Source organism: Cynocephalus volans, chromosome 9 (assembly GCF_027409185.1).
Source record: "Cynocephalus volans isolate mCynVol1 chromosome 9, mCynVol1.pri, whole genome shotgun sequence".
Lineage (NCBI taxonomy): Eukaryota > Metazoa > Chordata > Mammalia > Dermoptera > Cynocephalidae > Cynocephalus > Cynocephalus volans.
Genome location: NC_084468.1, coordinates 95,703,817 through 95,730,667, shown reverse-complemented (window position 1 = coordinate 95,730,667; position 26,851 = coordinate 95,703,817). Strand labels below are relative to the sequence as shown.

At 39.5% G+C, this 26,851-nt stretch overlaps 1 protein-coding gene, 1 non-coding gene and 1 pseudogene across 2 annotated transcripts in view; 2 read left to right on the top strand and 1 right to left on the bottom strand.

Moving 5' to 3' along the window:
• The window catches only part of MCUB (mitochondrial calcium uniporter dominant negative subunit beta), a 76,340-nt gene extending 55,724 nt beyond the window's left edge, over window positions 1-20,616 (bottom strand). Inside the window, exon 1 of the mRNA XM_063107987.1 lies at window positions 20,288-20,616. Coding sequence (XP_062964057.1) covers window positions 20,288-20,380 — 93 coding nt within the window. The 5' untranslated portion in view covers window positions 20,381-20,616. The remainder of the gene's footprint in view (window positions 1-20,287) is intronic.
• On the top strand, window positions 10,971-11,043 carry TRNAV-GAC (transfer RNA valine (anticodon GAC)). Its single transcript has one exon. It is a non-coding gene; the product is annotated as a tRNA-Val (tRNA).
• On the top strand, window positions 15,225-16,011 carry LOC134386234 (small ribosomal subunit protein eS1-like; annotated as a pseudogene).
• Window positions 20,617-26,851: the final 6,235 nt, after the last annotated feature.

Here is a 26,851-nt window from a genome sequence, read left to right as displayed (position 1 = left end):
TCCCTTAATCCCCTCTTTAAAAACTCCTCAGTAAACCTGAGTCTTTGATATAGCTTTAGCCTGGCCATTCTCCTTCAGGTTTAGCAGAAAGATGGGTTAGCCTAATATCTCTCTTCAGGTCACTGGTATTCCTGAATAAAAGCTGACTTCCATCTTCACCAACATTTGACTTTTGAGTGGTTTTTTTTGTCTAGGGGCAGGCAGCTAGACTTATGAGTTTGGTATCAATTTGGGGGAGCCTCAGCCAAAAGCTAAGTGTGCCCTATAACATAACCATTAAAAATTATGTTTATTAAGAGTTTTACTAATATACTAAAAACTGCACAAAAACTTTTAAAAACTTTACGATGTATCTGATGTAATAAGTTTGATATGAAATTTATCAATAGCTATGGTTTGAATGTCCCTGCCAAAACTCATGCTGAAATTTAATTGCCAATGTATTGGGAGATGGGGCCTATAGGAAGTGATGCGGTCATGAAATCTCCACCCTCACTAATGGATTAATGCCATTATCACAGATAGCAGTGGTTAGTTATCATGGGAGTGGGCTTCTGAAAAAAGGATAATTCAGTCCCATTTCTCTCTGTCTTGCATGCTCACTTCCACCTTCTGCCCTTCTGCAGTCGTACGACCACCTCACCAGATGTTGGCACCATGCTCTTGGACTTCTCAGTCTCCAGAACCGTGAGAAATAAATTTCTTTTTTCTGTAAATTAGTCTGTGGTATTCTGTTACAGCAGCAGAAAACAGACTAAGGCATCAACATTTTCATTTATACCTCATACTCAAGATTATAAATATTCTCCCACATATTCTCCTAGTACATTCATAGTTTTCTGTATTGAGTTTTTCAAACCATATAAAATTTATTTTGTGAATGTATGAAGTATGAATATACACTTCTCTATTGCTGCAAAAGGATAATCAATTATCCCAAAACCACTGACCAAATATTCTTCCCTTTTCTTAGTGATCTGAAATATCACTTTTACAATGTATTAAATGCCCACTAATTAATATATAGTCTATTTCTCTAATCATTCTTTTAGGTCCTGATCCATTCAGATATTTCTGGATTAATGCTACTGTTTTAATGATGACTGTCTTAGATGACATCTGTTAGGACAAGTCCCTTCTCATTGTTCTTTTATCAAATTCTTCTGGTCTGTTCTATTCTTTTTCAAGTGAATTTCGAAGTTAGTCTATAAGTGTTCATGAAAAACCCTATAGCATTGACTTTATAGGTTGATTTATAAGTCATTCTTTATATTCCATTCAGTCCCCACAAAAATAGAGCTACCAAAATTGATAGACATGATTTAAAACAGGTGTTTAAAAATGAAAGCCAAGATCGTGGAAAGCTATCATAGAGAGGCACAAAATTTGGCCCTTGTCTTATTGATTGGCATGACAGGAAAAAAGGTTAGGCTGACTTACTTCACACTTACAACCTAACAGAAAGATGTCAGCTTGTCAGGGGAGGAATTTTTGCTAACACTGAACTAAGAAATGTAACCTTTCATAGGAGATGAAAATAAGAAATGGAATCTTCAATTTAGGGGAGCGGAGAGTTGCAGTAACACCAAGACTTTCTTTCACATGATCATTTCCAATATCAAACTTTGCTAAAAGGTGATGGTTTTAGCATCAGAATGCAAATATCAAAATCTCCAGAGCAAACACAGAAATGTCCGTTTAGCTGATACAGAGTAAAACGCAATGGAGTTCAGTGACTCAAACACCAACCTTATTCTCATTGTAGTCACACAGGAATCTCTCAGCTACTGCCCAAGGAAACAGAATGAGTTACCAGACGATTTGCATTTTCATAGCAAAACGAGAAATATCTATTGGTCACAAAATTTCACCCTCACTTTGATGTGTCATCCTTTAGCATGATATTTTAAAAGATAAGACACAGGTGATACATTTTGAAAGATGTATCATGAACATGCCAGTTCAGCCACAATTTACCTTGTCCTTCAGTTAGGACACTAACAGGAAGAGGCCATCACAAAATTGTCATTTGGTTTCTACAACTGTAAAGGTAAAGGATACTACTGAACTAAGTAGTTAAAACTCCTTAAATGAGAAATACGTGAACCTTTTTAGATCTGTCCATTAGATGCTGGATGAAATTCTGTTTCTGTATTTTAGATCACATCATAGCCATTAACCATTTACGATTTTGCTTCTAATTATTTCAAATCTATCAACTGAAATAGCTAATAAGTTTTCATTTCCACAGTGATAATTTTTTCAATACAATAAAGGTAGCAAAATTACAACTTACAACATCTGAGAAAAGAAATGCTTCTGAATTTAACTCATGTACAAAGCTTCCAGCATAGGCTTTTATCTGTTATTTTTATATGTATCCATTTCTTAGAAAAAGTTAAGATTTTGATTTCAATAATTATGCGACACTTAAAACACAGTTTTATAAACGAGTCATTTAAAGGCTGTTTCTTACTAAAATCTAGAACTAGTTTTTAGAGAATATTTGCATTCTCATAAACTTTTGTTTCAAGCTTGTTATATAAAAGTAATTTTTTTTAAAAAGTTCTACGTTCCTTTATGAGGATTTGGTCCATTGTTTCTTCCCTCACCTAATTGCTATTTTCAGTTAGACTTGAACTATTACGTTTATTTTGACCCATTCTCTGAATAAATTTACAGTTGACTGTAATACAAAATCTTTTCTACTTGGCAGTAGTGAGGATTCTCACAATGACCCATAGGTGTCTTTGAGTGAATTTAAAAGTTGGCTCCCCTTCCTCAGATACATTAATGGTCATTTGCCAGAAAAGCATCATAAATTTACCCATTCACATATGAATGCCACCTTTTACATGTAGCACCCCTGAGTAAATGCAAAACCTAACTCTACATGGAGGTCCTCTTTTGCTTTAAATATGAGATTTAATCACAATCTCAACAACTAAAATATGAAGAAAAAAGCCATACACTTCAAGTTTCAAATCCACAACTACGCATTTTAAAGTACAGAACAAAAGTAACACACATAGTCCCTGACTTTGGAGAATGTCTAACTGAATTAGCAAGTACAAATCATGGAAAAAATCATGCTCAGTAACAATGAAGATGATAGAATCAAGTGTTAAGGAGGACAGCTGTTAAGGAATATTGGAGGCAGGATTCCAATGGACAAGATCTAGAAATGAAAACAGAAGAAAACTGGGATAGGAAAATCCCAGAACCTTCAAACAGCAAGCTGTTTTTTCTTGCTACTTCTCTTGATTATTGTCACCATGCAGGACTTAAGAGGATTTCCTTCACAATACTAATCTTGGGTTTGCCCAAGTCTAGTGTATTATCTCTGTGCTCCAAAAAAGAGAGAGAAGAAAAATGGGGCAATGTAGTTTATTGAAAGTACGGAATTCATTATGAGGATCGGGATTTAAGTCTCAGCTCCACTACTTACTAATTGCGTGAATAACTTATTTAACTTTTCTGGGCCTCAATTTTCCCATCTATAAAAGATAAATATCTGTATGATGAGGCCATGCAGAAATTACATGAGAGCTTGTGTACAGAAAGTACTTTATTTAAGAATAAGTTATTCTTAAGAGTTATTAAATTTTCATATATTGATCAATCATTCAGATTTCAAGAACTACATTACTATGTATTATACATTATTATGTATTATTATGAGCATTTAAGAGGATAACTTTAAATTTAATACCCTGAACTGTTTTCTTTGAAGGAGAGATGAGAAAGTGATTTTAAGTGACAGGAGACAGCTTTGTACTAGTTTAACTATAATCTTGCTACAAATATGATACTGACTCAAATTGTCTTTTTAAGTTCCTTGCCCAATATTCTTGGATTATCTGAAGTCATACTTAACATTTCACTGACTTTGCAAAGAATTAAAGTCTCTTTTAATTAATTAACCTGATTTCCTCTTCTGTAAAGCCAATTGCTTCTTTTTTTTTTTTTTTTTTAAAAAAAGATGACCGGTAAGGGGATCTTAACCCTTGTCTTGGTGTTGTCAGCACCACGCTCAGCCAGTGAGCGAACCGGCCATCCCTATATGGGATCCGAACCCGTGGCCTTGGTGTTACCAGCACCGCACTCTCCCGAGTGAGCCACGGGCCGGCCCCCAATTGCTTCTTTTGGAGGAAAAAAAGTACAGTTTATTTGGAACTTTATTCAGCAATTTATCTGTTTATTTCAAAATCTTTGAAAAAGGTTTTAGGAAACTTCTTACTTTTATAGCATAAACAAGTTTTCCATATGAAATTGGTATGACTAGGTCATCTTTGTGGTACCTTTTAAAATTTAATCTCATACCTCTCGTAGAATTCAAGTATGCATTTCAGAGTACGAAACGATCAAGTTTTAGCAATATTCAAAGCTCTTCTTCAATTGAATCAACATAAAAAAATCAAAGCCTGAAATATACTGTTTTGTTTTTTTTTTTCAAAGTAAGAGACAATATCTCCACAGTAAAACAGACTAGCTATTAGGAGTGTAGGCCTCAGAGGCAACAGGAGGGGTTTGAGTGTAGTTCTTCATCAGCTCATCAGTAAATAGAGGGTAATATTAGCAGTTACCTCCAATAACTGCAAGGAGGGGGGCTGAGTAAGAAAGAGAATACGACATTGTCTGGCACATGCTAAGTAATCTTTATAGCTATTATTATAAATATTATTATTAAATAAAAGGAGTGACTTCAATAGCTGCTGGTATAAAAAATACTTACAGGCTTGACATTGAAAAAATTAGCTCCTTCATTACAAATGACTGAATAAAGCATCTGAAGTCTTAACCTAGACTGAGAATTTTGCAATTTCAGTTTTAATGAATGTTAGAATGTTCATGTTTAAAGAAACCATGAAGAAGTAATTTCTGAGTGAGTATGTGGCTTGGCCCTTCACTCAGGGTTGCAGTCACAGCTCTTCCTCATTGGCCCCCTCCCCAATGCTAGTCCTGAGTTACTACACCACCTCTAGTGGTTCCCCTGCACCCACACTCTGTGAATAATTCTTTGTATATAAACTCTCCTCTAATTAGTGTATCCTAATCTGAGTGGGCCATCTGTTTCCTGTTGGGACCATGAATTACACAATCACTTTACACTCTCGCAGTCCAGAAGAGTTCCCACATCATTCCATGCTTTATGCTTTGAGTATTATCTTTGTTTTTCTTTGCCAATTTGATAGGTTAAAAAAAGGAAAATATTACCTCTTTGTCCTATTGTTTTTGCATATCTTTGACTATCAGTGAGGCTGACAATTTTTGTTTATCCACATTTTTATTCCCTTTTCTGAGGATCACTCATGTCCTTTGTCCATTTCTCTATTGAGATCTTAGTGTTTTTCTTATCAGTTTGAATGATCACTTCATATATATTTGAATGAAGGGAAGAAACACCTACTTGACTTAAGCAAGAATGGAAATTTACTGTAATGACATAGAAATGTCTCTCAGATAGCCTAAATAAAAGGATTTAGTAAAACCACAGGTGTGGACTAGAATCAGGGACTGGAGGGTCACAGTGAGGTTGTAAAGTCCTCTTGATCCACATTTCATTCTCCTTCTCTCTGCACATCAGTGTCATTCTGCTTATCACTACAAAATGATTTTCACTGCTTCCTGGTGCACATTGTAGAAATAGTCCCCACCAAACAGCTGCAAGTATAACTCCACTATTCAAAAGAGCAGGCAACAGCGTTGGAAATCCTGGACCTAATCCAAATTCCTGCGTCAGGTGGCCAGCTGAATGAGTGTCATGTGCTGTGATGGCCAATTCTGCTGAATCATGTAGGTAAGAGTGGAGATGTTCCCAGAAAAGCAAGGTGACAAGCATAGCCTACAAAGTTGTTTTCTAAAATATATTAATAATTTTAATGGTTACTGTTGTGTCTGTGAAATACCATTTTCTAACGTCTAATAGCTTTAAGTAAATGGGATAATTGTAAACATTAAGATATTTCATCCTAATTTAGTGCCAAAGGTACATGCAGGAGTACAATTTCTCTCCAAGAGAGCTTATACTCTGATATCAGTTTTCACATAATGGCAAGCATAACAACAACTGTTGATTACAATGCTTAGTCATTGGCACAAATTCAGACTCCACTAGTTAAATAGAAACACAATCCCACTAAATAGAATAAAATAATTAAATGAATCTGTCTGGATTCATTATAAAGTGAATTTCATATGCAAAGGAGGGCTATAACATGTTAGTAGAGCAGCCAAGTTTAAACTCAAAGGAATAAGAGTTATGAGCAGCACACCTGTGCTGCTTGAGGGCAAAACCTCACAACAAACATTCTAAACCCAAACCTTTTACAGAAAGATTAATAATATATATTTAAAAAGGCTAAAACAAAATCACTCCAACTTAATAGTTATTACACTATAAACAATCTACATCTTTTTCTTGGTGGAGGAGGCAGATAGTAAGGAGTAAGCAGAGCAAGGGATAAACTGCAGTGGATTAATTTTTAGCTAGGTATCTGAGTTTAGCAATCTCCAAACTTCAGTGGTTTCTGACTTTGTGATGGATATCAAACCCAGGGGTATCTAAGGGACATCAAAGAACATTCGAGATGAAAGGAACCTTAGAGATCAAGATCATCTCCCCTTACCTTCCATTTCGATCTGGGCCAGTCCCAGGTCCCAAATACCCCTACTCAAGTCAACTTCTTGGCTTCTCAGTAATCCACCTTTATCTTCCTATCTATTCAGTCTAACTTCCTTATGCACTTAAAAGCCTCATACATTTTTTGGATCTCTACGTTTATCCTCTATTAGTCTATTTCTGTTGCTAATAACAGAATACCTGAAACTGGGTAATTTATAAAAAAAATGAAATCTATTTCTTACAGTTTTGGAGGATGGGAAGTCTATGGTCTAGAGGTGCATCTAGTGAGGGCCTTCTACAGCAATGCAAGATATCACATGGCAAGAATGGCAAGAGCAAGAGAGCTAACCTTCTTACTTGCTCTAATTATAAAGCCAGCAGAACCATGCCCATTACTCTGAATGGATCGATCCATTCACGGGGCCACAGTCCTCACAATCTAATCACATCTTAAAGGCCCCTTTCAAATATGGTAATTAGATTTCCTACCCTCTTAACACTGTTACAATGGAGATCAAGTTTCCGATACATGAACTTTTGGGGGACACATCTGACCCATAGCATATCCAATCCATCTTTGGTTTGGATTCTGTGTTCCTGTAACAGCCAAGCACTACTTCCCTGATTTCTGTTCTAGGTTATAGAACTGTATTCAAAAGTAGTGCTCCTTTACCAGGCCCTGCCCACAGTCTAGCTCTGCCTCCCATCCCACCTTGGCTTGGCCAGCTTGGCCATGCTCACAAGTGCAGCTGCTATTTTCAAGTAAGTACTGCACAGTGGTACCTCATTCCTCCTGTGATGGTTGTTAATGTACTGCCTGTCCACTCCAAATTCACCCATTTTGACTGTTCTGTGAAAATGTATCTGGGGCCTTTAAATATTTTTCCTGTGCTGGCTTGCACTGAAGTTCTGTCAGTAGTGGGCACCTGTGAGACACTGAAGAAAGAAAAAGGGTTTTGCTTCCTGGTTCTGGTGTGTTCACTTGGTAGGCTCCTGTAGCACAGACATAGGTGGATTAGTCTCTGTATTATATTATATACTAAGACACGTTTTACTCTAAGATGCAGTTAGTTAGCATTTTCAACCATCTTAAGTACCTAATATTTCCTTTTTAGACCATATTTATAATAAACTAGCCTATAAAATGCCACTAAATTCATATACTAGATATGCATGGTATTTTTTATAACTTTTACTATTGCTCTTTAATGACCACAATTCTTCCAAAGGAAGGCCTTCCTTAAAACCATATTTGTCAGCATCTTTTCTCAGCTATACTTTTTTTTCTTCCTTATCAGGTGTCATTGCATAAACTTGAATTCTGGCCTCAAATTCTAATTGAACCATTAAAATGTATTTCTCTCTTCCTTAGCTTAGAGTGTACAAGTGAGACTATACCCTTTTCTATTAGTTAAAGCCCAGAGAGCAGCTTATAATGAACCCAACAAGGTATCAAATGTTTCTCCCTCTTCCAGTCCAAATTAAAAATGCTGAAATTTCACAATTTCTTTTTTAAAGTTTTTCAGGGAGAAATAGTTTCCCTGTAAATCTATTGCTAAGAAACACCTATAAGTGAGATTCAATAGTGCCTAGAAAATTCAGTAACCCCCAAAACAAAACAATCCTGTCTATAGCCAAGGGGACTATGGCAGATACAGTTAAATGTCCACTAAAATCCATCCTTCCTTCTTCCACAGTATCAAGTTTTAGAGGGAATGTGGCTCCTGGCCAGGACTACATCCCTCAGCCAGCTTGCAGCTAAATGTGGTCATGTGACATATTCAATGAAATATTCAATGGAACATGAGCACAAGTGACATGTAACACCTCCAGGCCTAGCCCATAATACCTTGAAAGACTAAAAAAGCCTCTGTGCTTTTTTGACTTTGGAAGCCATGTGTAGAAAATGACAAACAGGTCAGCTTAGGTTCCTGAATGACTGTGTGGAGTAGAGCTACTGCTTGACCTATAAAGCTCACCACAGAACCAGAAAAAACTGGCTTTAAGAATACAGAAGTTGGGAGTTCCAGTCAAGATGGCAGAATAGACGGTCCCAGCATCACTCTCTCCCACAAATCAATGAATTTACAACATAAAAATGTAACATCAGCCAAGCTGGGGCCACTGGAGTTCAGGTGAAGAGGAGGAGAGACCTATGGAATTCATGAAGGCAGGAGAAACCACAATGAGAGAAAGAAAAAACTGCTCTCAGTGTTTCGGGCTGCAGCTGCTTTAATGCTGGAGCACATGGAGCAGGAGCTGGTAGAGCCGCAGCTGTGCCCTTTAGATGGAGTTACTTGGAAGCGGAAGGTGAGAAGAGGACTTTGGTGGTCCCCAGGACAGCAAGACCACTAATAGGGTTCCTGTGGACCCATGCAGGAGCCCGAGGAGCTGAAAAAGGGGAGCCATTCAGAGGCCGGTTAGTCAACGCAAGGGACCAACACAGGGCCATCCCACGAGAAGTGTTTAGAGCATGGGCAGTGGGGGAGGCGGGCCCACCGGGAGAAAACTGGGACACAGCAAGGATAGCCGATCCACCCCTCAATCAGCGCAGGACCACTCAGAGGAGACTGGTCAGGAATGCAGAATTGCATGGGGTCCAATTTGATGAAAAAACTCAGGCCCAGATCAGCGTTTCTACACAACCCAGGTGCACCGAGTCTCTGGAGAGCCAGAAGTACCTATAAGGTCAACCATTAAACTCTGAGGTACACAAAAAGCCTTCCCTAGGAAAACAGCAGCAAAGCAGCAATTTACTCCAACACACGGTTCAAGTACTGGTTTCCCACAGGAAGCTCCCCCACTTTAGAAGTAAGCAAAGGACAAAAAATTAGTTCTGGCCCAGGCACACCACCAATGCCTTGGGGCCCACCAGGGGACATGAGGCATGGAGCCAGGGGCAGGACCCCCACCCACAACCACTCACACAACCAGCACCTTAGGGCCCTGCACAGGAAACCGAGGATTGGAGCTGGGACTGGACCCCACTCCCCCATCCAGGCACACCACCAATGCCTCGGGGCCTGCCCGGGGACCCAGGGCTAGCGGCCGGGGATCAGAACCCTTCCCACATGCAGGCACACCAAGACAGCACCTCAGGGCCCCACCCAGGGGTCAAACTGTTATGCTCTGTAATATATATTACATCCATGTATTGGTTATTCTTCTCTTTCAGGTTTTAACCATGGGTAACTACGCGTGGGGCTTTCTAAGAGCCTCCAACAGGATTATCTCACAGTGTCTCAATCTCTCCATTCGGAGACTTTTGTTGGGCTGGTCAGCTGCTGGACAAGATAAGGCATAAGCAAAGCTCCTGTAACACAGAAACCCAAAAATACCATGGGACTCAAAAGAAATGTTTGTTTTTCTAGTAGGTAGGCAGTTGAGGACAAGTGAGATGACCTGTAAGTCATCCAGGTATCCACGTCTCCTCTATCTGGCTGCTCCACCATCCACTAAAGAGTTGAATGCCTCCACAGGTATGAGCTGGCTCACCCCTTCTACATCTGCATTCTAGCCAATGTGAGGGGAAAAAAGGAAGAAGAGAGAAATCAGCCTCCTAATTAAAGATGTAAACTGGAAGTTGTACTTATCACTTTCATGTCATGTGGGATATCCAGAATTTGGTTACATGCCCATACCTGACTGCAAAAAAGGCTAAAGAATGTAGCATTTGGGAATGTTCCAATATGGTAGAGCCGGAGTGACAAGATTAGATATGACTGAGGAAATAAGCCACAAAGTAAAAGGACATCATGTATTTTTCAACCTAATCCATCCCCGATCTAATTTTTTAAAGCAGTGTTTCTCGAATTGTATTCAGTGGACCACTATTCTGGGAGAACTTACAGAAAATGCTGTAGGATAAAAGAGGTCTGCAATCAAACTCTTTCCCATCCTCCAAGTATCCCAATGCACATTAGCAAAGTAAAAGTCCCAAAAGTTTGTAGTAAAGGAACCCATTTAACTTGGTATGGTTTAGCCTAGAGTTTTTCAAACTTGTAAGAACAGATTTGTTTTTCTGGAATATCTATTAACATCCTAGGAAACATTTTCTGTAGGATATCAGTTTGTGACACAGTTTAATAAGCATAATTTCTATATTATAAGATTTTAATATGATGTCTAAAACTAATGGAAGTCAAGGACCACACTTCAAAGATAATACTTCCTGCAGTCTGATCAGAGTGCTTACAAGCACCTTAAACCCCTTTCAGACTCCTTTCTCCATGCTTCTGCTCTTTCTTCACGTCAAAATATGTCTGCTAGGCCGGCCTGTGGCTCACTTGGGAGAGTGTGGTGCTGATAACACTAAGGCCACAGGTTCGGATCCCTATATAGGGATGGCCGGTTAGCTCAATTGGGAGAGCGTGGTGCTGACAACACCAAGCCAAGGGTTAAGATCCCCTTACCGGTCATCTTAAAAAAAAAAAAAAAAACTCTGCTAAACCCTTAGCCTGCTCTGCTCTCAGAGCTTGGCTGAAGTCTCTCCTCTTTTCATCTCCACAATTTCTAATGATGTTCCTTCTCTGAATTCTTCTAGTATTTACTATCTCTAATATTTATTTGACCCTCATGAGCCAACTACGGAAAGAACACATATCTCTCTTATGTATAGGTACCTTGTCTTCCACGTAACTTTTAAGCACTTTGTGTGCAAGCCTCCAGACTTAACATGAATCGCCAAAACTCCTCCACTGAGATCCTGGGGTTCAGGCAAAAGGCAAAACCCATTCTAGGTGCAAGGGAAATATGGGCAATTAAAATGTAACAGACTTGGACCTAACTATGAAAGAACAGAAGCATGAGAAGCCTTATCTAAAACTCACAGTAAACCAACATAATCAGGGTGAGGGAAATAGAAGCCAAAGTTTGAGCTAAAACATTTTTAGGAACCTGGGCAGAACCAGGTCTTGGAACTGGTCAGGGTGAGAGCAGCACAAGCGATGGCAAAGGCTCCAGTCACAGTTGGAACCTCCATTACAATCCTATTTATCCATGCTGGCCCCAAATTCCAGAAATATTGGGAAAATGGCCACAGTCTCTGCATGGATCCTCTAAATTTTCTTTTCTTTTCTTTTTTTTTTAATTCCTATTCTTACTCAAAGATTTCAGATTCTAGGCTGCTTAGATGAATGGCAATGACCATGCTGGGTTACCCACCAGTATTCGAACATTCAACAGTATTCAACAAACTTTGCTATGCACCCTGAAGGGCCTCTTTTTATGGGCCCCCAGGCATTGGAAGACCAGTGGATGATAATCTCATTCAGGGCAACTTCATATGTCAAAGAAAATTATGCCCCACTTCTGGAATGGTAATGGAGGTGGTGTTACTAAGAGGATCTGCAATGTTTCCTAATATCAAAAATTACATTAATTACAAAATAATTAATTTGGATTATTTTTCAAAGGTCAGTTTTATATTTTGCCTAGGAGCTGTGTCTTACAAATAAACATATTTTATAATTGATCTTTAAGTTAATGCTCTAAATTATTTAAATTGTAATGATTAAACTTTGAGTGCTAACACTAATTATTGGCAGTCACAAAGCAGCACTTTTTGAATTTAAAACAAACATGATTTAATTCTCTGAGAATCCCTTTTAGAAAAGTTCCTTGTCTATGAAGAAAAATACTGCTTTCTTCACACATAAACAATCATTCTAAATCAACACCACACTTTAAGAATACCCAAGAAAGTACCTATATGCCAGGCTGTCCAAACAGAATTTATATGTTTAGTTGAATCATGTTACTTATGTCCTTTGAAAATCCTGATATGAAAGCACTTCTAATGTAAAACAATTAACCAAAATATGATTTAAGACTACTGTTTGCTTTTAATGAAAAATACAATATGAATAAGGTTATTCTGGTTAACTTTTTAAAAATCTTCAATTTTTTAAGGTTCATATAACAAAAAGTGGATAAGAATGCTTCAGGTTTTCCCCTACTAGATTAAGTGGAGAAGAGGAAAATGAAAAGCCATGAAGAGAACATACCATTAAGGAACTCTACATAATATTTCATTCTTTATCATCCATTCACTTATCCTCTGTGCAATAAGTATTTATTACGCACCTACTTTGCCAGAGCAGAGGTGGCCAGAAATGGAGAAGATAGTTTTGACCACAAAGTGCTGAAAATCCAGGTTGAAAAATCATATGGGCACAACTAACTTTAATGCATGGTCAAATGATTGAACGCTGTCAGTACTGTGGGGTTAAAAGAGAAAGTGCAATCAACTCAGCCTGCAGAGATCTGCAGAGACATCAAAACTGGGGTAAACTGGGGTGGGGGTAGGTGGCTACTGGAACTCAGCCTTGAAGGAAGAGAATTCAGGAGAAAGAAGAAGGCGAGTAATGGGAGAGAGAGACTGATGCCTGGGGATCATCATACATACCAACAGGGAGGGGTGAATACACATGACAAGCCACAGGAAGTACTAGTTTAGTCATGCTGGACTGTGGGATATGTGAGGCATGGAGTAGAAAGTGGAACTGGGGGATGAGGCCCCAGCATGGTTCTGGATCAACTGTAGCTCATGCTTTAAAGCTTGCATACCTTGGTTTTGATAATAATAAACCCATAAAAAGGGATATTTACAAGGTCCAAAGAAACTATACTCTTCTGAAAAGTGAAAATTGTTTTATTATACATTATCTAAAACATTTCCAAAGCAGAGGTGCAGAAATGAGTTATCAGTCTATAAAATGTCACAACAAATAACCTCTAGCAAGGGCTTAGAGAGCTAATGCTCTGTTGATCTGTCTGCAAAACATTTTTTGAAACAATTTTTTTCCAAGTTTATGGTCACATTATTGTCAGACTCTAGAAAGAGCAGTTATTCATCAACACCTTCTAAAACCCCCTCTTCAAATACTTCACTGTAGCATATTGATTTATGTCCTCCCAAAACTCCCTGAAGCTTGATTTGTATCCCCCAAGTTTTACCTACTAGAAATTTAACCCCCACTGTGACTGTTAAAACGGTGGGAACTCCTATTATGGTAGTTGAAAGGTGGAGCCTTGAAGAGGTGATTGGATTGTAAGATAATAAAGTAGTGAATGGATTAAAAATGGTGGTCAGGGGCGTGGTTCTGAGGGCTTTAAAAGAGGAGAGCCTGTCTTTTTCTGCTGCTCTGCTTCCACCATCTTGCAATGTGAGCCCCTGGGTTGCTGTCACCATCACCGGATAGGCTTTCGACTTCCCAGCCTCAGAAACTGTAAGCAATAAATTTTGTTTTCTTTTAAATCACCCAGTCTCAGGTATTCCGAAATAGCAACACAAAACGGACTAATACACCCACTCAGCCAAATAGGAAAATTCATATACCAAAACCAAACAAAATGTTTAACAAAGGACAGAACCCCACATGAACGAACACACACACACACACAGAGTCAGAAAAACCACCACCACCAAAAAAAAAAAACAAAACAAAACAATCAAACAATACCTTCTTCCTTCCCCCAGACAGGATGGGGCATTTATTATTTACTATTATGCCCAAGAATCTGAAAATAAGCTTATTCATCTTCAGGTCCCAGAAATGTGATTTGTACAAATGCATTCATTACAAAAAGCCATATATGTAGTTGAATATAATAGGATTATCACCTATGTCCATGGCAGTTTTGAAAAAAAGGGAAAAAAACAAACCAAAACATCTACTCAATATAGTAAATATCATAAGACCCTCGTGAAGAACTCATACTTGTGGAGTGACCCTTGCCAGCCTCCAAGACTTTTCCTCCCTAAAGTTTGCAAAAGCAAAGCTTTGTGAACCTGTTGGTTTCTCGATATGAGATTCAGTGTTTTACAACACTTCTTGTTCCTGCTTACAGGCTACAGAAATTTCAACTCTAGCCCCAATTCGTGCCTCTCTTTCACTGTTCTCTACTTATTGCCCTCAATCTATTTAAAGAAATTCTCTTCAATGGACTTTGTTTATAGCGAAGATTTCATACATTTCTCACCAATCTTGTGACTCCTAGATGGAAATTTAATTATTCCCTGAAGATCTGCCAAAAAACATCCTGGGTTGCAATGCTCTCTATTCCCTTTATGATGAACCTGTAACTAACATAAAAATTATGTAAAATCAAATAACACCAGTTAGGAGTTCATGAAATAGGAAGCCCTCAGAGTAAAGAGATTTACAGGCCTTGGTAGTTGACCCAAACTATAGTTTAACTCAGGTGTTGACAGTGGAGGTAGAAAGGAAATAGGAAGATTTAGGGCAGGTGAGGGTAGTAAGAAGGAAAAAAAGAAGAGAAATCCATTTCTTTGTGTGAGGAGAGTAACTTCATTACCACCACCTTTCTTTGAGAGAACTGCAGCATCAAAATAAATTCTTACAGCAACTTGATTCAACACAATTAACATCTATTGAGCAACTTCTATGGGCAAAGCACCAAACAGACTATGTGAACAAGAAAGAGACTGGTTTGCCACACTTCCACTATTTATTACTTAGAATATATTTGTTCAAATGCCAAAGAGCTGATTTTTAAAATTTCTTAAAGCCTTATTTATGCACTACTTTTTCCCATTAAAAGATGATTACAGAAAAATAGCTCTCTGAGGAGCACCATGGCAGTTGGCAAGAAAAAGCACCTTACAAAAGGTGGCGAAAAGGGAGCCAAGAAGAAAGTGGTTAATCCATTTTCTAAGAGAGACTGGTATGATGTGAAAGCACGTGCTATGTTCAACATAAGAAATACGGGACCAAACACTAGTCACCAGGACTCAAGGAACCAAAATTGCATCTTATGGCCTCAAGTGTTGTGTGTTTGAAGTGAGCCTTGCTGATCTGCAGAATGATGAAGGTGCATTTAGAAAATTCAAGCTAATTACTGAGGATGTCCAGGGCAAAAACTGCTTAACTTCCATGGCATGGATCTTACTCGTGACAAAATATGTTCCATGGTCAAAAAATGGCAGACCTTAATTGAACCTCATGTTGATGTCAGGACTTCCGATGGTTATTTGCTTCGTCTGTTCTGTGCTGGTTTTACTAAAAAGCTCATCAGATACGAAAGACCTCTTGTGCTCAGCAGCAACAGGTCTGCCAAATCCAGAAAAAGATGATGGGAAATCATGAACAAGAGGTGCAGACAAACGACCTGAAAGAAGCATTCAATAAATTGATTCCGGATAGCATTGGAAAACACATAGAAAAGTCTTGTTAATCTATTTATCCTGTCCATGATGTCTTTGTTATTAAAGTAAAAATGCTGAAGAAGCCCAAGTTTGAATTGGGAAACTCATGGAAACTCATGGTGAAGACAGTAGTTCTGGAAAAGCTACTGGGGATGAAACAGGAGCTAAAGTTGAATGAGCTGATGGATATGAACCATCAGTCCAAGAATCTGTTTAAAATTCAGACTTTTAATAGGGACAAATAAAAAAATCCTGTTTGTGGGGGGAAAAAGAAAAATGAGTGATGATATGTGATATGAATGTAGGGGAAAATGAAGTTAGAGAACACGAAACTGAGTACAATAAATACATGTCACAGGTCTTTCACATTTGGCAGAGGGGGGTTGAAAATCTAATCTTAAGCTTTCTGGCAGCCAGTGCACAGAGACATCAATGGCTATACACTTCGCTGTCTGTATAATAAACCCCACATCTGCTCAGGAGAAACCCAACTATTCTAATACTAAGACTAGAACAGCAGTTTCTTCCATGGGTCCTCTTAAAGGGCACCTTTTAACTGACTACTATGTTTCTTAAAAAATATGCCAATGTGGAAAATTCAGTAAAAAAAAAAACATTTGGGTGGGGGATCCCATGCCACAAAGTCTGAATACATAGCTCAGAGAATAGAGAAGCTGGTATTTGTTTTAAAACCAAGGAAAAAATAAAAAAAAATAAATCAAGAAAAATTTGTACTGGTAAATTAAATCAGATCAAAAAAATTCTTCTAGAATATAGCTGAGATAATGGTTTATAGCCTATGGGTTTACCTAAGATGTCTATTATGTAATGGTTTGGGGGTTCTCATGCTAGATACTATTGAATAGGTATTTCACAGATGAAACTTTTCACAGATGAAAACACCAGTAATATAGAATAAAGTATGAGAGAGAGACAATCTATTCTGACATACTAAGCCCATCAAATAAATTTCAATTTCCTTTAAAAGGGAAAACAGTTATTACGAATACTAGGTAAAACTGCCACTCTACTGACTGCCTAAAATTGTAAAAGAAATTTTCAATCATTAAGACAACCATTCTGACATCAACAATACAATACTTTGTTCAGTGGTATATTTACATCCCCTGGTAATATACCAACATGGCAATTTTAAAGATGGAAAGGATTTATTTAACACCAATTAAACAAATCCCCTTGTTTTGAAAAGAGGACAAAACAGGCCCTAATAGACTGAATGACTTGGCTAAGTTCACAGAGCTAAGTGGTGGTAGGCTCAGCTTGGCACTCAGATGTCCCAGTTGCTTAACACTAACTAAATAAGCTACTCTTTTCTATTCCATGACCTAAACATATTCAGTTTATACAGTAGATATCAGTTAGATCAACCAATATTTAGTTTCATAGGTACCTCATTCAACAAATATTTATCTGCCTAGATACAAAATCATTTCCTAACTTAAAGTTTGCTGTAAAACCATTTAATTACAATAAATAAAAAGTAAAATCAAAAACAAAAAGCATTAATACCTAAGTGCTAGAAAGGTGGTAATGTTTAATGATTAACAGATAAACTGATCTAGAATTACTTTCAAGGTCAAAGCATCAATGTCTTTTCTATAGTGTAGACACAATCACCAACAGACAACCAATTGCTCTCCTCAGGAAAGAGCTCTGAAACCAGTATTATAGAACACAACGTGTCAATTATAAGAGGTGGAATAGTAGGAAAGTGTCAAACAAGAATGATATGTTCATTAAATTCAAAAGATGAAAACCACAACTTCTAATAATTGTCTTGTGGTGGATTAAAACATTCATATGATTTGTTTCTAGATGTTTAAAAAAAAAGCACACTTAATACTTAAGCCTCTCTGCAATGTACACTTGATTTTTTTTAAAGTTTTAAACATAGTTTATGCGGGGATTCAAATTCTGTATTAGGGGCACAAAATCATATCAAGGAGTTTCTCAATCTAAGCAACAGAAAACCGAAATTAAGAAAGGCACAACTAGGCAAGGGTTTTCTGTTGAGACGTAATTCGCCAGGCACCATAATCACTTAAAGCTGCGTCCATGCGTACAAGAAACACCACCAGGAGCCAGAGATTGCCCTGACAACCACTTAGCCAGAGTGCTGACAAGCAGAGATGCTGCCACCGGGACGTGACCATGAACACCAGGCCATGCCTTGGCCAAGGTAATACAACATGGTTTTGCTCTCTTATGCATCACACTAAATATGATCTTTAAAAAACAACTCTACTACACTAAACATACCTATGTCAACAAAACTTTTTTTCCCACCCACAAAACAATGGCAATTACTCACCTACCATATTAAGGATAAGAATTTTATGTTTTTTAAAGTTACTAAATACTCCTATAAGACACATGACGAATTTCAGAAAAGACCAATTTTAATTGGGAACTCTTATTTGAAATACTACTTATGACAATTCCCTGCAAGCTAGTATTTTCTGAGCTCTCAGGTCACAAACCACTCTTTTGGTTCTAGCTGCTTTCATATTATATATGGCTCTAGGGGTCTGAATGTTTGTGGCAAAAATACATAGAAATAATGTTTCATATCAATAATGTTTGGGACAACCACAAAATAGCAACACAATGAAAAATATCCCTACAGCCAGGTAACTTGATTTGAAGAAAATGGTTTAGTAGTCCTAGCTAAAACACCATAGGGACCAGGATATTTCTATCAGTTTCTTTATGGTAAGAGTTCAAAGCTGCATATGAAAATGCAAACTCACAGGCTGGCCTTTATTCTTTAGGGGTCTCTTATTAGATAGGTAATATGATGGAAACATTTCCACTTCTAAAGTTTGACTTTGTAGCATGGACATTTGACTTAAAACCAAAATTTGCAAATTATAACAGTCAAATATAAGGCTTCTTAATATGATTACCTAGAGGTAAAGTACTAAGCACTATTCCCCTATTATTAGGCCTAAAAAGCCTCACTTTATCATTTTCTATTTCTTTTAAAAGGGCATCCACATTCCTGCTAGAGCATGCAGTGGCACCACGTTATAAAGCATCAGATGGGATATGCAGAAAAAGGGCTCGGAGTTGATAATTTGAGAAAGAGCAGCCAGTTCTGAGATCCTGTTCAAAGTGTTATGTCAATATGCTGCTCAAAGTGTTAAATGGATTTAAGAGAAAACGGAATCAATCATTTGTGTTGTGTGGTGAAGGGGGGTTCACTGTATTGGGTTGTTTTAATAGCTGGTGTATTTTTGACTATAAAATGCAACACTTACTATAAAAACACAATTTTAAAATGTGGAAAAAGCCTATCTTGCCCATTACTCTATTGAGGCTACCGTTTTACATTGTAAGGAGTTTGCTCCTTTTTCTACATATTAGTAACAAAATGGCCTTCATTCTCTTTCGAACATTCACGGAAGGCATTTTAAAAATGCAATTAAGTATTTCCTGCATCAATCCAAACTCTAAAGTTCGGAGACAGTTGGGAGAAAAAAGGGGTCGGGGGGGGGGGGTCGGGTAACCACCACAAAAACCCCAAAAGAAACAGGAAGTGAAAGTGCCAAGAGAATCTCATTGCTTACTTTTTGCTTTTCTTTCAAAGTGCACAGCTAAAAGATAAAAAATAAATATTTTTCCCTTTAACAACCTAAAACTAATCTAACGGTGGAGGAGAAACAAACTGAAACTCAGAAACAACTCCCCGCCCTAGCACGCGCACCGCGAAGGCTCTTTTGAAAGGCGGTCTGTCCTCGCCAGGCCCCGAGCGAGGGCTCCGGGCCCCTGTCAGGCTGCATCACGATCCCCGTTTCACTCAGCACTTTCCCCTCTCTTCCTGTGTCTTTTTTAGCGCACATCCCGTCTCTTCCCTCCTCCAAGCAACGTTTCTACTCAGACCTCAATACAACTGTCAGGCCAGCTGTTACTCACCAGCACACACTCATGAATCACCCGTCTCTCGGGGCTCCGACCAAAACGCGAGTTTTTCTTCCCTCTTCAAAAGGGAGGTGCTCGCGGTTTTCAGGATGGGCATTTCCCTCTCCCACGGCAGAACGCCCTCGGGGCAGTCACTGCCGCCCCCTCGTTTCCTGAAGCCCCCTCCGAGCGGCTGTGGAAACTTACTCCCGACCGCAGTTTGGCCGCCAAGACACTGCCGGCGGGTTCTTCTGCTGCCCCCGGCCGCAGCCCCGGGGTCCCCGCATCCCGACCGCGCCGAGGTGATGCGCCCGGCGCGCCGCTCTGGCCTTTTCTTCCCTGGGCCACGGGGCGTGACCCCCGCCCTGGACCCGGGGAGCCACGTCCGCGGCCCGGCCACCACCTGTCGGGGCCTCCCCGCGCGTGGAATTGGGGGCGGGGTGGAGCGGAGGAAGCGGCACAACGCAGTGAACCGCCCGGCCGCTCGCCTTTCGCTCCCGCCAAAGTTGCTTGACGCAAACTTTCCACCCGCCTGCCCCCGGGCGCCCCGTGGCCCCCGCACCCGGTCTTACCTGGGGCGGCTGCGGCCTCGGACGCACTCGAGCCCGGGTTCCGGAGGTCGGCAGCAGCCGCGGGCGCCACGGCCGGAGGCCCCTCAGGAGCATCTTCCAGCCCGGGCGCGGGGCTCCCGCACGCGTCAGCAGCACATCCTCCCCGCGCAGCCGGGCGCTCGCAGCCGGCGATCGCTGTCGGCGCAGCCCACCCGCGCCTCCGCCCCGCGCCTGCTCGCCTCCCGCGCCGCGCGGGCTGGGCGGGGCTAAAGGAGGTGTGTCCCTGTTTCCAGTTCTCGGCTTTGCACACACCCCGAGGCGGGACTGTTTTCTTTCCTCCGACCAAAAAAGAAGAGAGAGGGGGCGCGAGAACAACAGTGAGCCGTCCTCTTCATCTTAGGTTTCGGGGGGCGCCTCTCCTCTTTCCGCAGAAGCCCCTTCTGGAATGAACGAGAGCGGGTGACTCACACCTGGCGAGCTGTTGATTTCAGAACTCGCTGTTGATTCCGGGCACTTTGTGCTCTGAGAGCAGTCTTCTCCATTCACCCCCACGGGGGAGGGCGCGGGGAGGGGCAAGGGGAAAGCATCCGGGATCTGGAGATGGGCAGGGTCTCTCTGGAAGTTGGTCTCCTCCACCGAGCGGGAAAGACAGAGGAAGCGGGTCTGCCAGGTCTGCCCGTCTCTGTGGGCTCTGAGGCTTGTGCTGAGGGCTGCGGTGGCCTGGGCCCTTGGCTCACTGGTGAGCGCGGAGTCAGTCAGACGGTCCGCCCAAGGCCTGCCTCTGCTGAAGGATTGTAGTTCACCATTTACTGGCCCAAACCCAAAATCTTTGTGAAAATCTTTCCCGAATCAGAATTGACTTCTCTTATGATGCACGTTTTTAACTGAAGGAGCTAAGGAACTGGAACTTAGTCTTCCCAGCAACTGGGAGCAACTGGTAAAGATAATGCTTTATCTTGGAGACTTTTTGTAAACAAACACAAGCCATTTAAAAGTAGCTTAAACCAAACGTTTACACAGCTTGCTTACAGTAGAATTGTTAGATAAAATACAGGATGTCCAATTTAATTTGAATTTCAGATAAACAAGTAATGTTTTAGTAGAAATATATTCAGATATTTCATTTTTTAAAGAATAAGTGATCCATGCAATATTTGGGACATACTTACACTAAAACAATACTTATTGTTTACCTGAAATTCCGATTTTTTTGGTCGGGGGGGGGGAAGGCTGTCTGGTACAGGGTGAAATTCAAATTTAACTGGGCAACCCATATTTGTATTTGCTAAATCTGCAAGAGGCCTGAGTTAATGAATCAAAGCTGGCAAACAATGCAACAAGTGGCAAATCACTCCTGATGATCTCCTTTATTGAAAAATGAAAGAATTGTAAGTTTCTATAATAGTAAAAACTTTATTGCCATTCAAGACTGATTCACATAAGTTAACTAGCATGTGTGTTTCAAAATACAGTTTCCCTGGACGGATGGTGACACTTTAAATGTTAAGTTCACATGGGAAGGTAAATTACTTTACCTGAGTCTTTTGCTATTACCTACTGCTCCAAATGAAAGAAAAGAGTTTTATTAGGAGGGAGGGAAATGGAGAAGAGAAGGAGAGGTCCATTTTGCAGCACAAAATCTGGCTGCAAAGACAGGGTCAGCTAACTGCTGCGAGAAAACCTCTGGACACGACAGACAGAAGGGGCTTGCTGGGGATGACTCGCCAACAAAGCCACCCAGCACACATAGTTTTTTGGTGCATGACAAACTTTACCACAATGAATGGGACTTTTGGTGAGACAAAACAATTACTCAATGTGAGCTAGTTCATAAATACTACTTCCATGTTTCAGCCTTTTCACATTTGAATCTCTGATCTTGCTTTTCAAATACAATTTTTTAACAGCTTTATCAAGGTATAATGTACTGTGGAGCCACAGCTAAGGCTAGGGCTAATGTCTGGTATCTTGCTCAAATCGCCAATTGTAGCGCTCTTAATACTGTTCGTGATGCCAATTGTCTACCTACATGACCACTGTAGTTGTCAGGCTCTTTTACCTGCCGGTAATCCTGCCGACTGAGCTGATTGTTGAGCGAGGGCTGGGTCTAGAGCTCCCAGACCCCTCAAGCCCGTTCCAGTCCACACCAGGCTGGGTCACCAGACCCCTTCACACAGTTCTATGAGCTAGGTAACTGGCCAAAACGTCCTTGGAGCCATAGGTTGGAAAGCATGGCTGCGCCAGGCGTCTGCGCTGACACCGGCCCACCTTCTTCAATGAAACTCCTCTCTCTCTCTCTCTCTTCACTAAAACTCTCTCTCTCCCTCCAAACACAAACACACACACACACACACACACACACACACACACACACACACACAGTTTGCTTACAAAGGATGCTGAACCACACCCAACCTGACCCGAGGCAAGGGCCCTGACGAAACTTCTATTTTCCCAACAGTCAGCAAAGTTAATTTACTGTTTAGCTAGTGAAGCTTAAGCTTCACGTGGAGTCTCTTCCAAGGGAAGGAGTGGGGGGGGCGGTCCAGTAGCAATGTGTTCACTCAGTCATATGTTTTTGTGATATTTCTAAAGGTAAGATATTTTTACTGATATTAGTTCAGACAACTGTCTCTGCTCTCCATCCACCCTTCTGTTACACATCCCCTTTTGTCAGGTGGCTGAGTGGCCATGGCCATTTTCAAGAGCTAGCAAAGAGTAAATTAAGTTGGAGATACATTTAGTTTGGGTTTAGTGGGATATTTTTACGTGGCTCACAGTCATTTCCACATATTGTTAAGTTATTGCTAGCCATGCCCATTTAGGGATGGTTTCCAGGAATATTCTTATTACTGACTGGGCCAGCTTAGTGTTGCGACAAAAAAGTGCAGGGTCAGAGTTGGTACTGCAAAACCATGTGTCCTATGGTGCCCGGTGACCAGAAGTACATGGCTAATGAAAATGAAATGATGTTTGAAATGAATGGATCTGGAAGCTAGTCTGTGAAATATCTTGCAAATATTATAGCTCATATATGAAAAACATGTGATGAACATTTTCCCAAATTTAAGAATTGACACATTATCAATTGAGTTGTAAAGCTTAGAGACGCTTTTCTAAACTATCAATGATATAAAACAAATCAATCATGCTAGAGAAAAGACAACTATCTTTTCTGTTCTTTCCACAGAAAGTATTATAAAACTGTTGTCATATGAAAAGGCAGTTAAAGAGAATGTAGCCAAAAAAGTGTAGGGAAAAAAGTATTACAGGGATGTATAGGAGCAATTAATTTATAAAAATGTTTTATTTTTCTGGGTTTTGTGTTTTTAAAAATTGGTTATTTGATTTATTTTCTCATTCTAAATAAATTTTCACTACCATGTCAATTTTGTCTTCTTAAACTTTTGTTATTTTTCTTAAAGAGGGCCCCCCAAGTTATAAGCTTCAGGCTCCACAAAACCTGGATCTGCCTCTGTGCTCAGGCATGAGCACTTTGAGTTATCTTGTTTAGTTGTTACAAAACCTTATGGAGGGTTGGCTGGTTAGCTCAGTTGGTTAGCCTGTAGTCTTATAACCCCAAGGTCAGGGGTTCAGATCCCTGTACCAGCCAGCTGCAAAAAACCCCCCACAAAAACCAAAAACCGTATGGGATATATTATTCTTAGATCTCTACTACATGTGAAGAAACTGAAGTAGTAAGTTAAGTAACTTATCTAAAGTCACACAGCCACAGAATTCAAGCTTGGAATTATATTAAGACCCCAGGATTTTAACCTTGACCTTATATTGCCTATGTCTTCTGGATCATCTGACCACCTGGGCTTCCTATAACCATAAGTGTCATATCATAGCCAGGATTAGGGTGAGGTGAATCATTGATGTGCAGGGTCACATCCTGCCTCTATTTAAAATTTTGATATTTTGTTTAATGGATTTTTTGCATTAATTTTGATTTTTAAAAATATCATTTATCTTAATGACTGAGTTTTTTGGGTGCCCCTTTAAATTTTTCACCTAGGCAAGTGCCTCACTGGCTTCACCTAATTCCAGCTCTGTGTCATATCCTTAATTAAGATTTGTGCTTTAACTATTTTGTATGTTTCTTTTTTTTAATTTTTATTTTTTTATTTTTGTGCTTTAACTTTTAGTAGAGATAGCCCCTAAATTTTATCCATGGATTTTCATACAGACTGCCTTTGCAGACATTATTCACTTATATCCTCAAGCCACTTCCCACATGCAGAACTCAGTTTTTCACAGATTAGCTGACCAATAATGACATGGGACTGTTGAGTGTTGGCACTGACTACCACTGATTGAAAGAGTCTAGCTTCAGTCACAGTAGAAGGAAAGTTTATTTTCAAAAAAAGTTTATTTTATTTATGTCACTTGGTCTTACTTGTAAAATCATCTGAATTTAGCAACTTCTCATACGTCCTCTCAGACGACCGCAGCACTGGATAGTAGGGTAACCAGGCAGAGTAGCTGAGAGGTCCCCTCAGGAATCTTATATGAAAGCCCCCGCACAGTGATTGAATTTTAGTTGTAACGAGAGAAGGATATTACTTTTCTCTATTCTGCCTCTAGGTCCTAAGACTCCATTTTTAATAATTAGAGTCATAAAGAACTTTGTACCCAAATGCGAATACATATTATTTTCAAACACATATGGCTGATTCATAATGTAATGACTAGATCGGATGTCTCAAATATTTCTTTAAACTTGAAAGAAATTAAATACAAGAAATGGGAAATTAAAAAGATAAAGTATCACTACCCTATCTTTACCACTGGAATTTAAATTATACACATAAATATTCCTGGATTAAACATGAAATAAGTGGAAATTGAGAATTATTTTAAAACTGAATACCAACAAAAAGCACTTGATATTAAAATCTTCAGTAGTCATGAAAATTTATAGTCTTAAATGCATTTATTAGAAAACAGGAAAAGTTGAAAATAAACTAAGCTTACAATCCAAGAAGCTAGAAATACAGCAACAAAAATAAACGTAAAGGAAGTAGTGGGAAGGAAATGATAATGGTAAAAGCAGATAGCAAATCAAATTTCCTCTACTCTTCCTTTATAGAAACCACTATCCCCTCTCCCAAGAAGTAGAGTGATTCAATAAAACCAAAAGTTGGGTTTTTTAAAAGGCACAAAGATAGGAAAACACCTGAAATAAGAATGACCATGAAAAAAGAAATAAGGACTAACTACATAGTAGAAAGGATTGAAAAAGCTAACCCCCAATAATTGCTTATATCAATCAAGTTAAAACTACCCAAAATAGGCTCAAAAAAGAGACCCTGGATAGATTAGTAGTCATAGACCGAAACAGTGGTCATAGATAATAGTCTATGACCTGAAACCCGGAAAAAGGCCCTAAGCTCAGAGGCTTAATGGGCCAGTTAACCAAAACTTCAGGAATAGATAATTCCTATCTTATACACCAAATATTTAGCTATTTCATACAAACTGTTCCACAGCATCAAAACAGATGGGAAGCTATCCAACTCAATTAATAAAACTGGCATAATGCTAATGACAAAATTAAACAAGTAAACACTGTAAAAGCAAACTATTGACCAATCTTTCTTATAAAAATAGATAAAACAGATCCTCAGTAAACTATTAGCAGATGGAACTCAATACCATAATAAAAGAATAATAGAGTGAGGATTAGTTCAAGCTGCCAGGGTCGATTCCCATATTTCAGGGCAATTTAAATTGTTAATCCAAACATCACCTACCTAACCTATGCCTAGGGAGCTGATTTATTCATAAACTGTTAATTGCTTCCACCCTTGCCTTCTTCAGCTGCCTACAGTAGGCTGGCCAGACCCATCTTGGTAGGACATCACAACTCTGCTGAAAGCTTTTTAAAGGCTTTGTACCTCTTTCACAGTGAAACCCGAAGGCCTCACTATAGCCTGCAAGGCCGCATAAGATGTGCTTGGCTGCACTAACTCCTACTGCTGCCTGCTAGCCTTTACTATGCTTTTTGTTCTTAGCATTTAATCATTATCTGAGATTACACATTTATTTTTTTGTGTCCCCCTCAACTAGAATTTAAGTCCCATGACAAAAGCGACTTGTCTGTTCTGTTCCCTGCCCTATCCCCAACACCTAACAGTACCTGTCACATAGTCGGTTCTCAAATATTTGCTGAATGAATGAATGCATGGACGAATAATAAAACAGGACTTCTAAGTTTAAATCTACAACCAACTTTAAGAATAATACATACATACATTCTTCTGGTTATCAGTACATTGGGGGAGGGGGTTTTGCCAGATACCTTTCTAGGTTCTGATAGTGAAGTGATGAATAAAAAAGATGAGCTTCTTGCCTGCAGAGAACATAACAGGAAAGCTAAATGGTGAACAAATAAATAAATTGGAATAAAGGTTATAATAGGAAATGTACAAGGGCCTATAGTAACATATAGCAGAAAGACCCCACCTAGGCTAGGGGTGAGAGACAGGCTGACATCACTACACACTAACAACTGACAGAGGAATGGGAGCTAGCCAAATGAAGAGGTGAAGCTGCGTTCTAGCACAGGGAACAGCATGT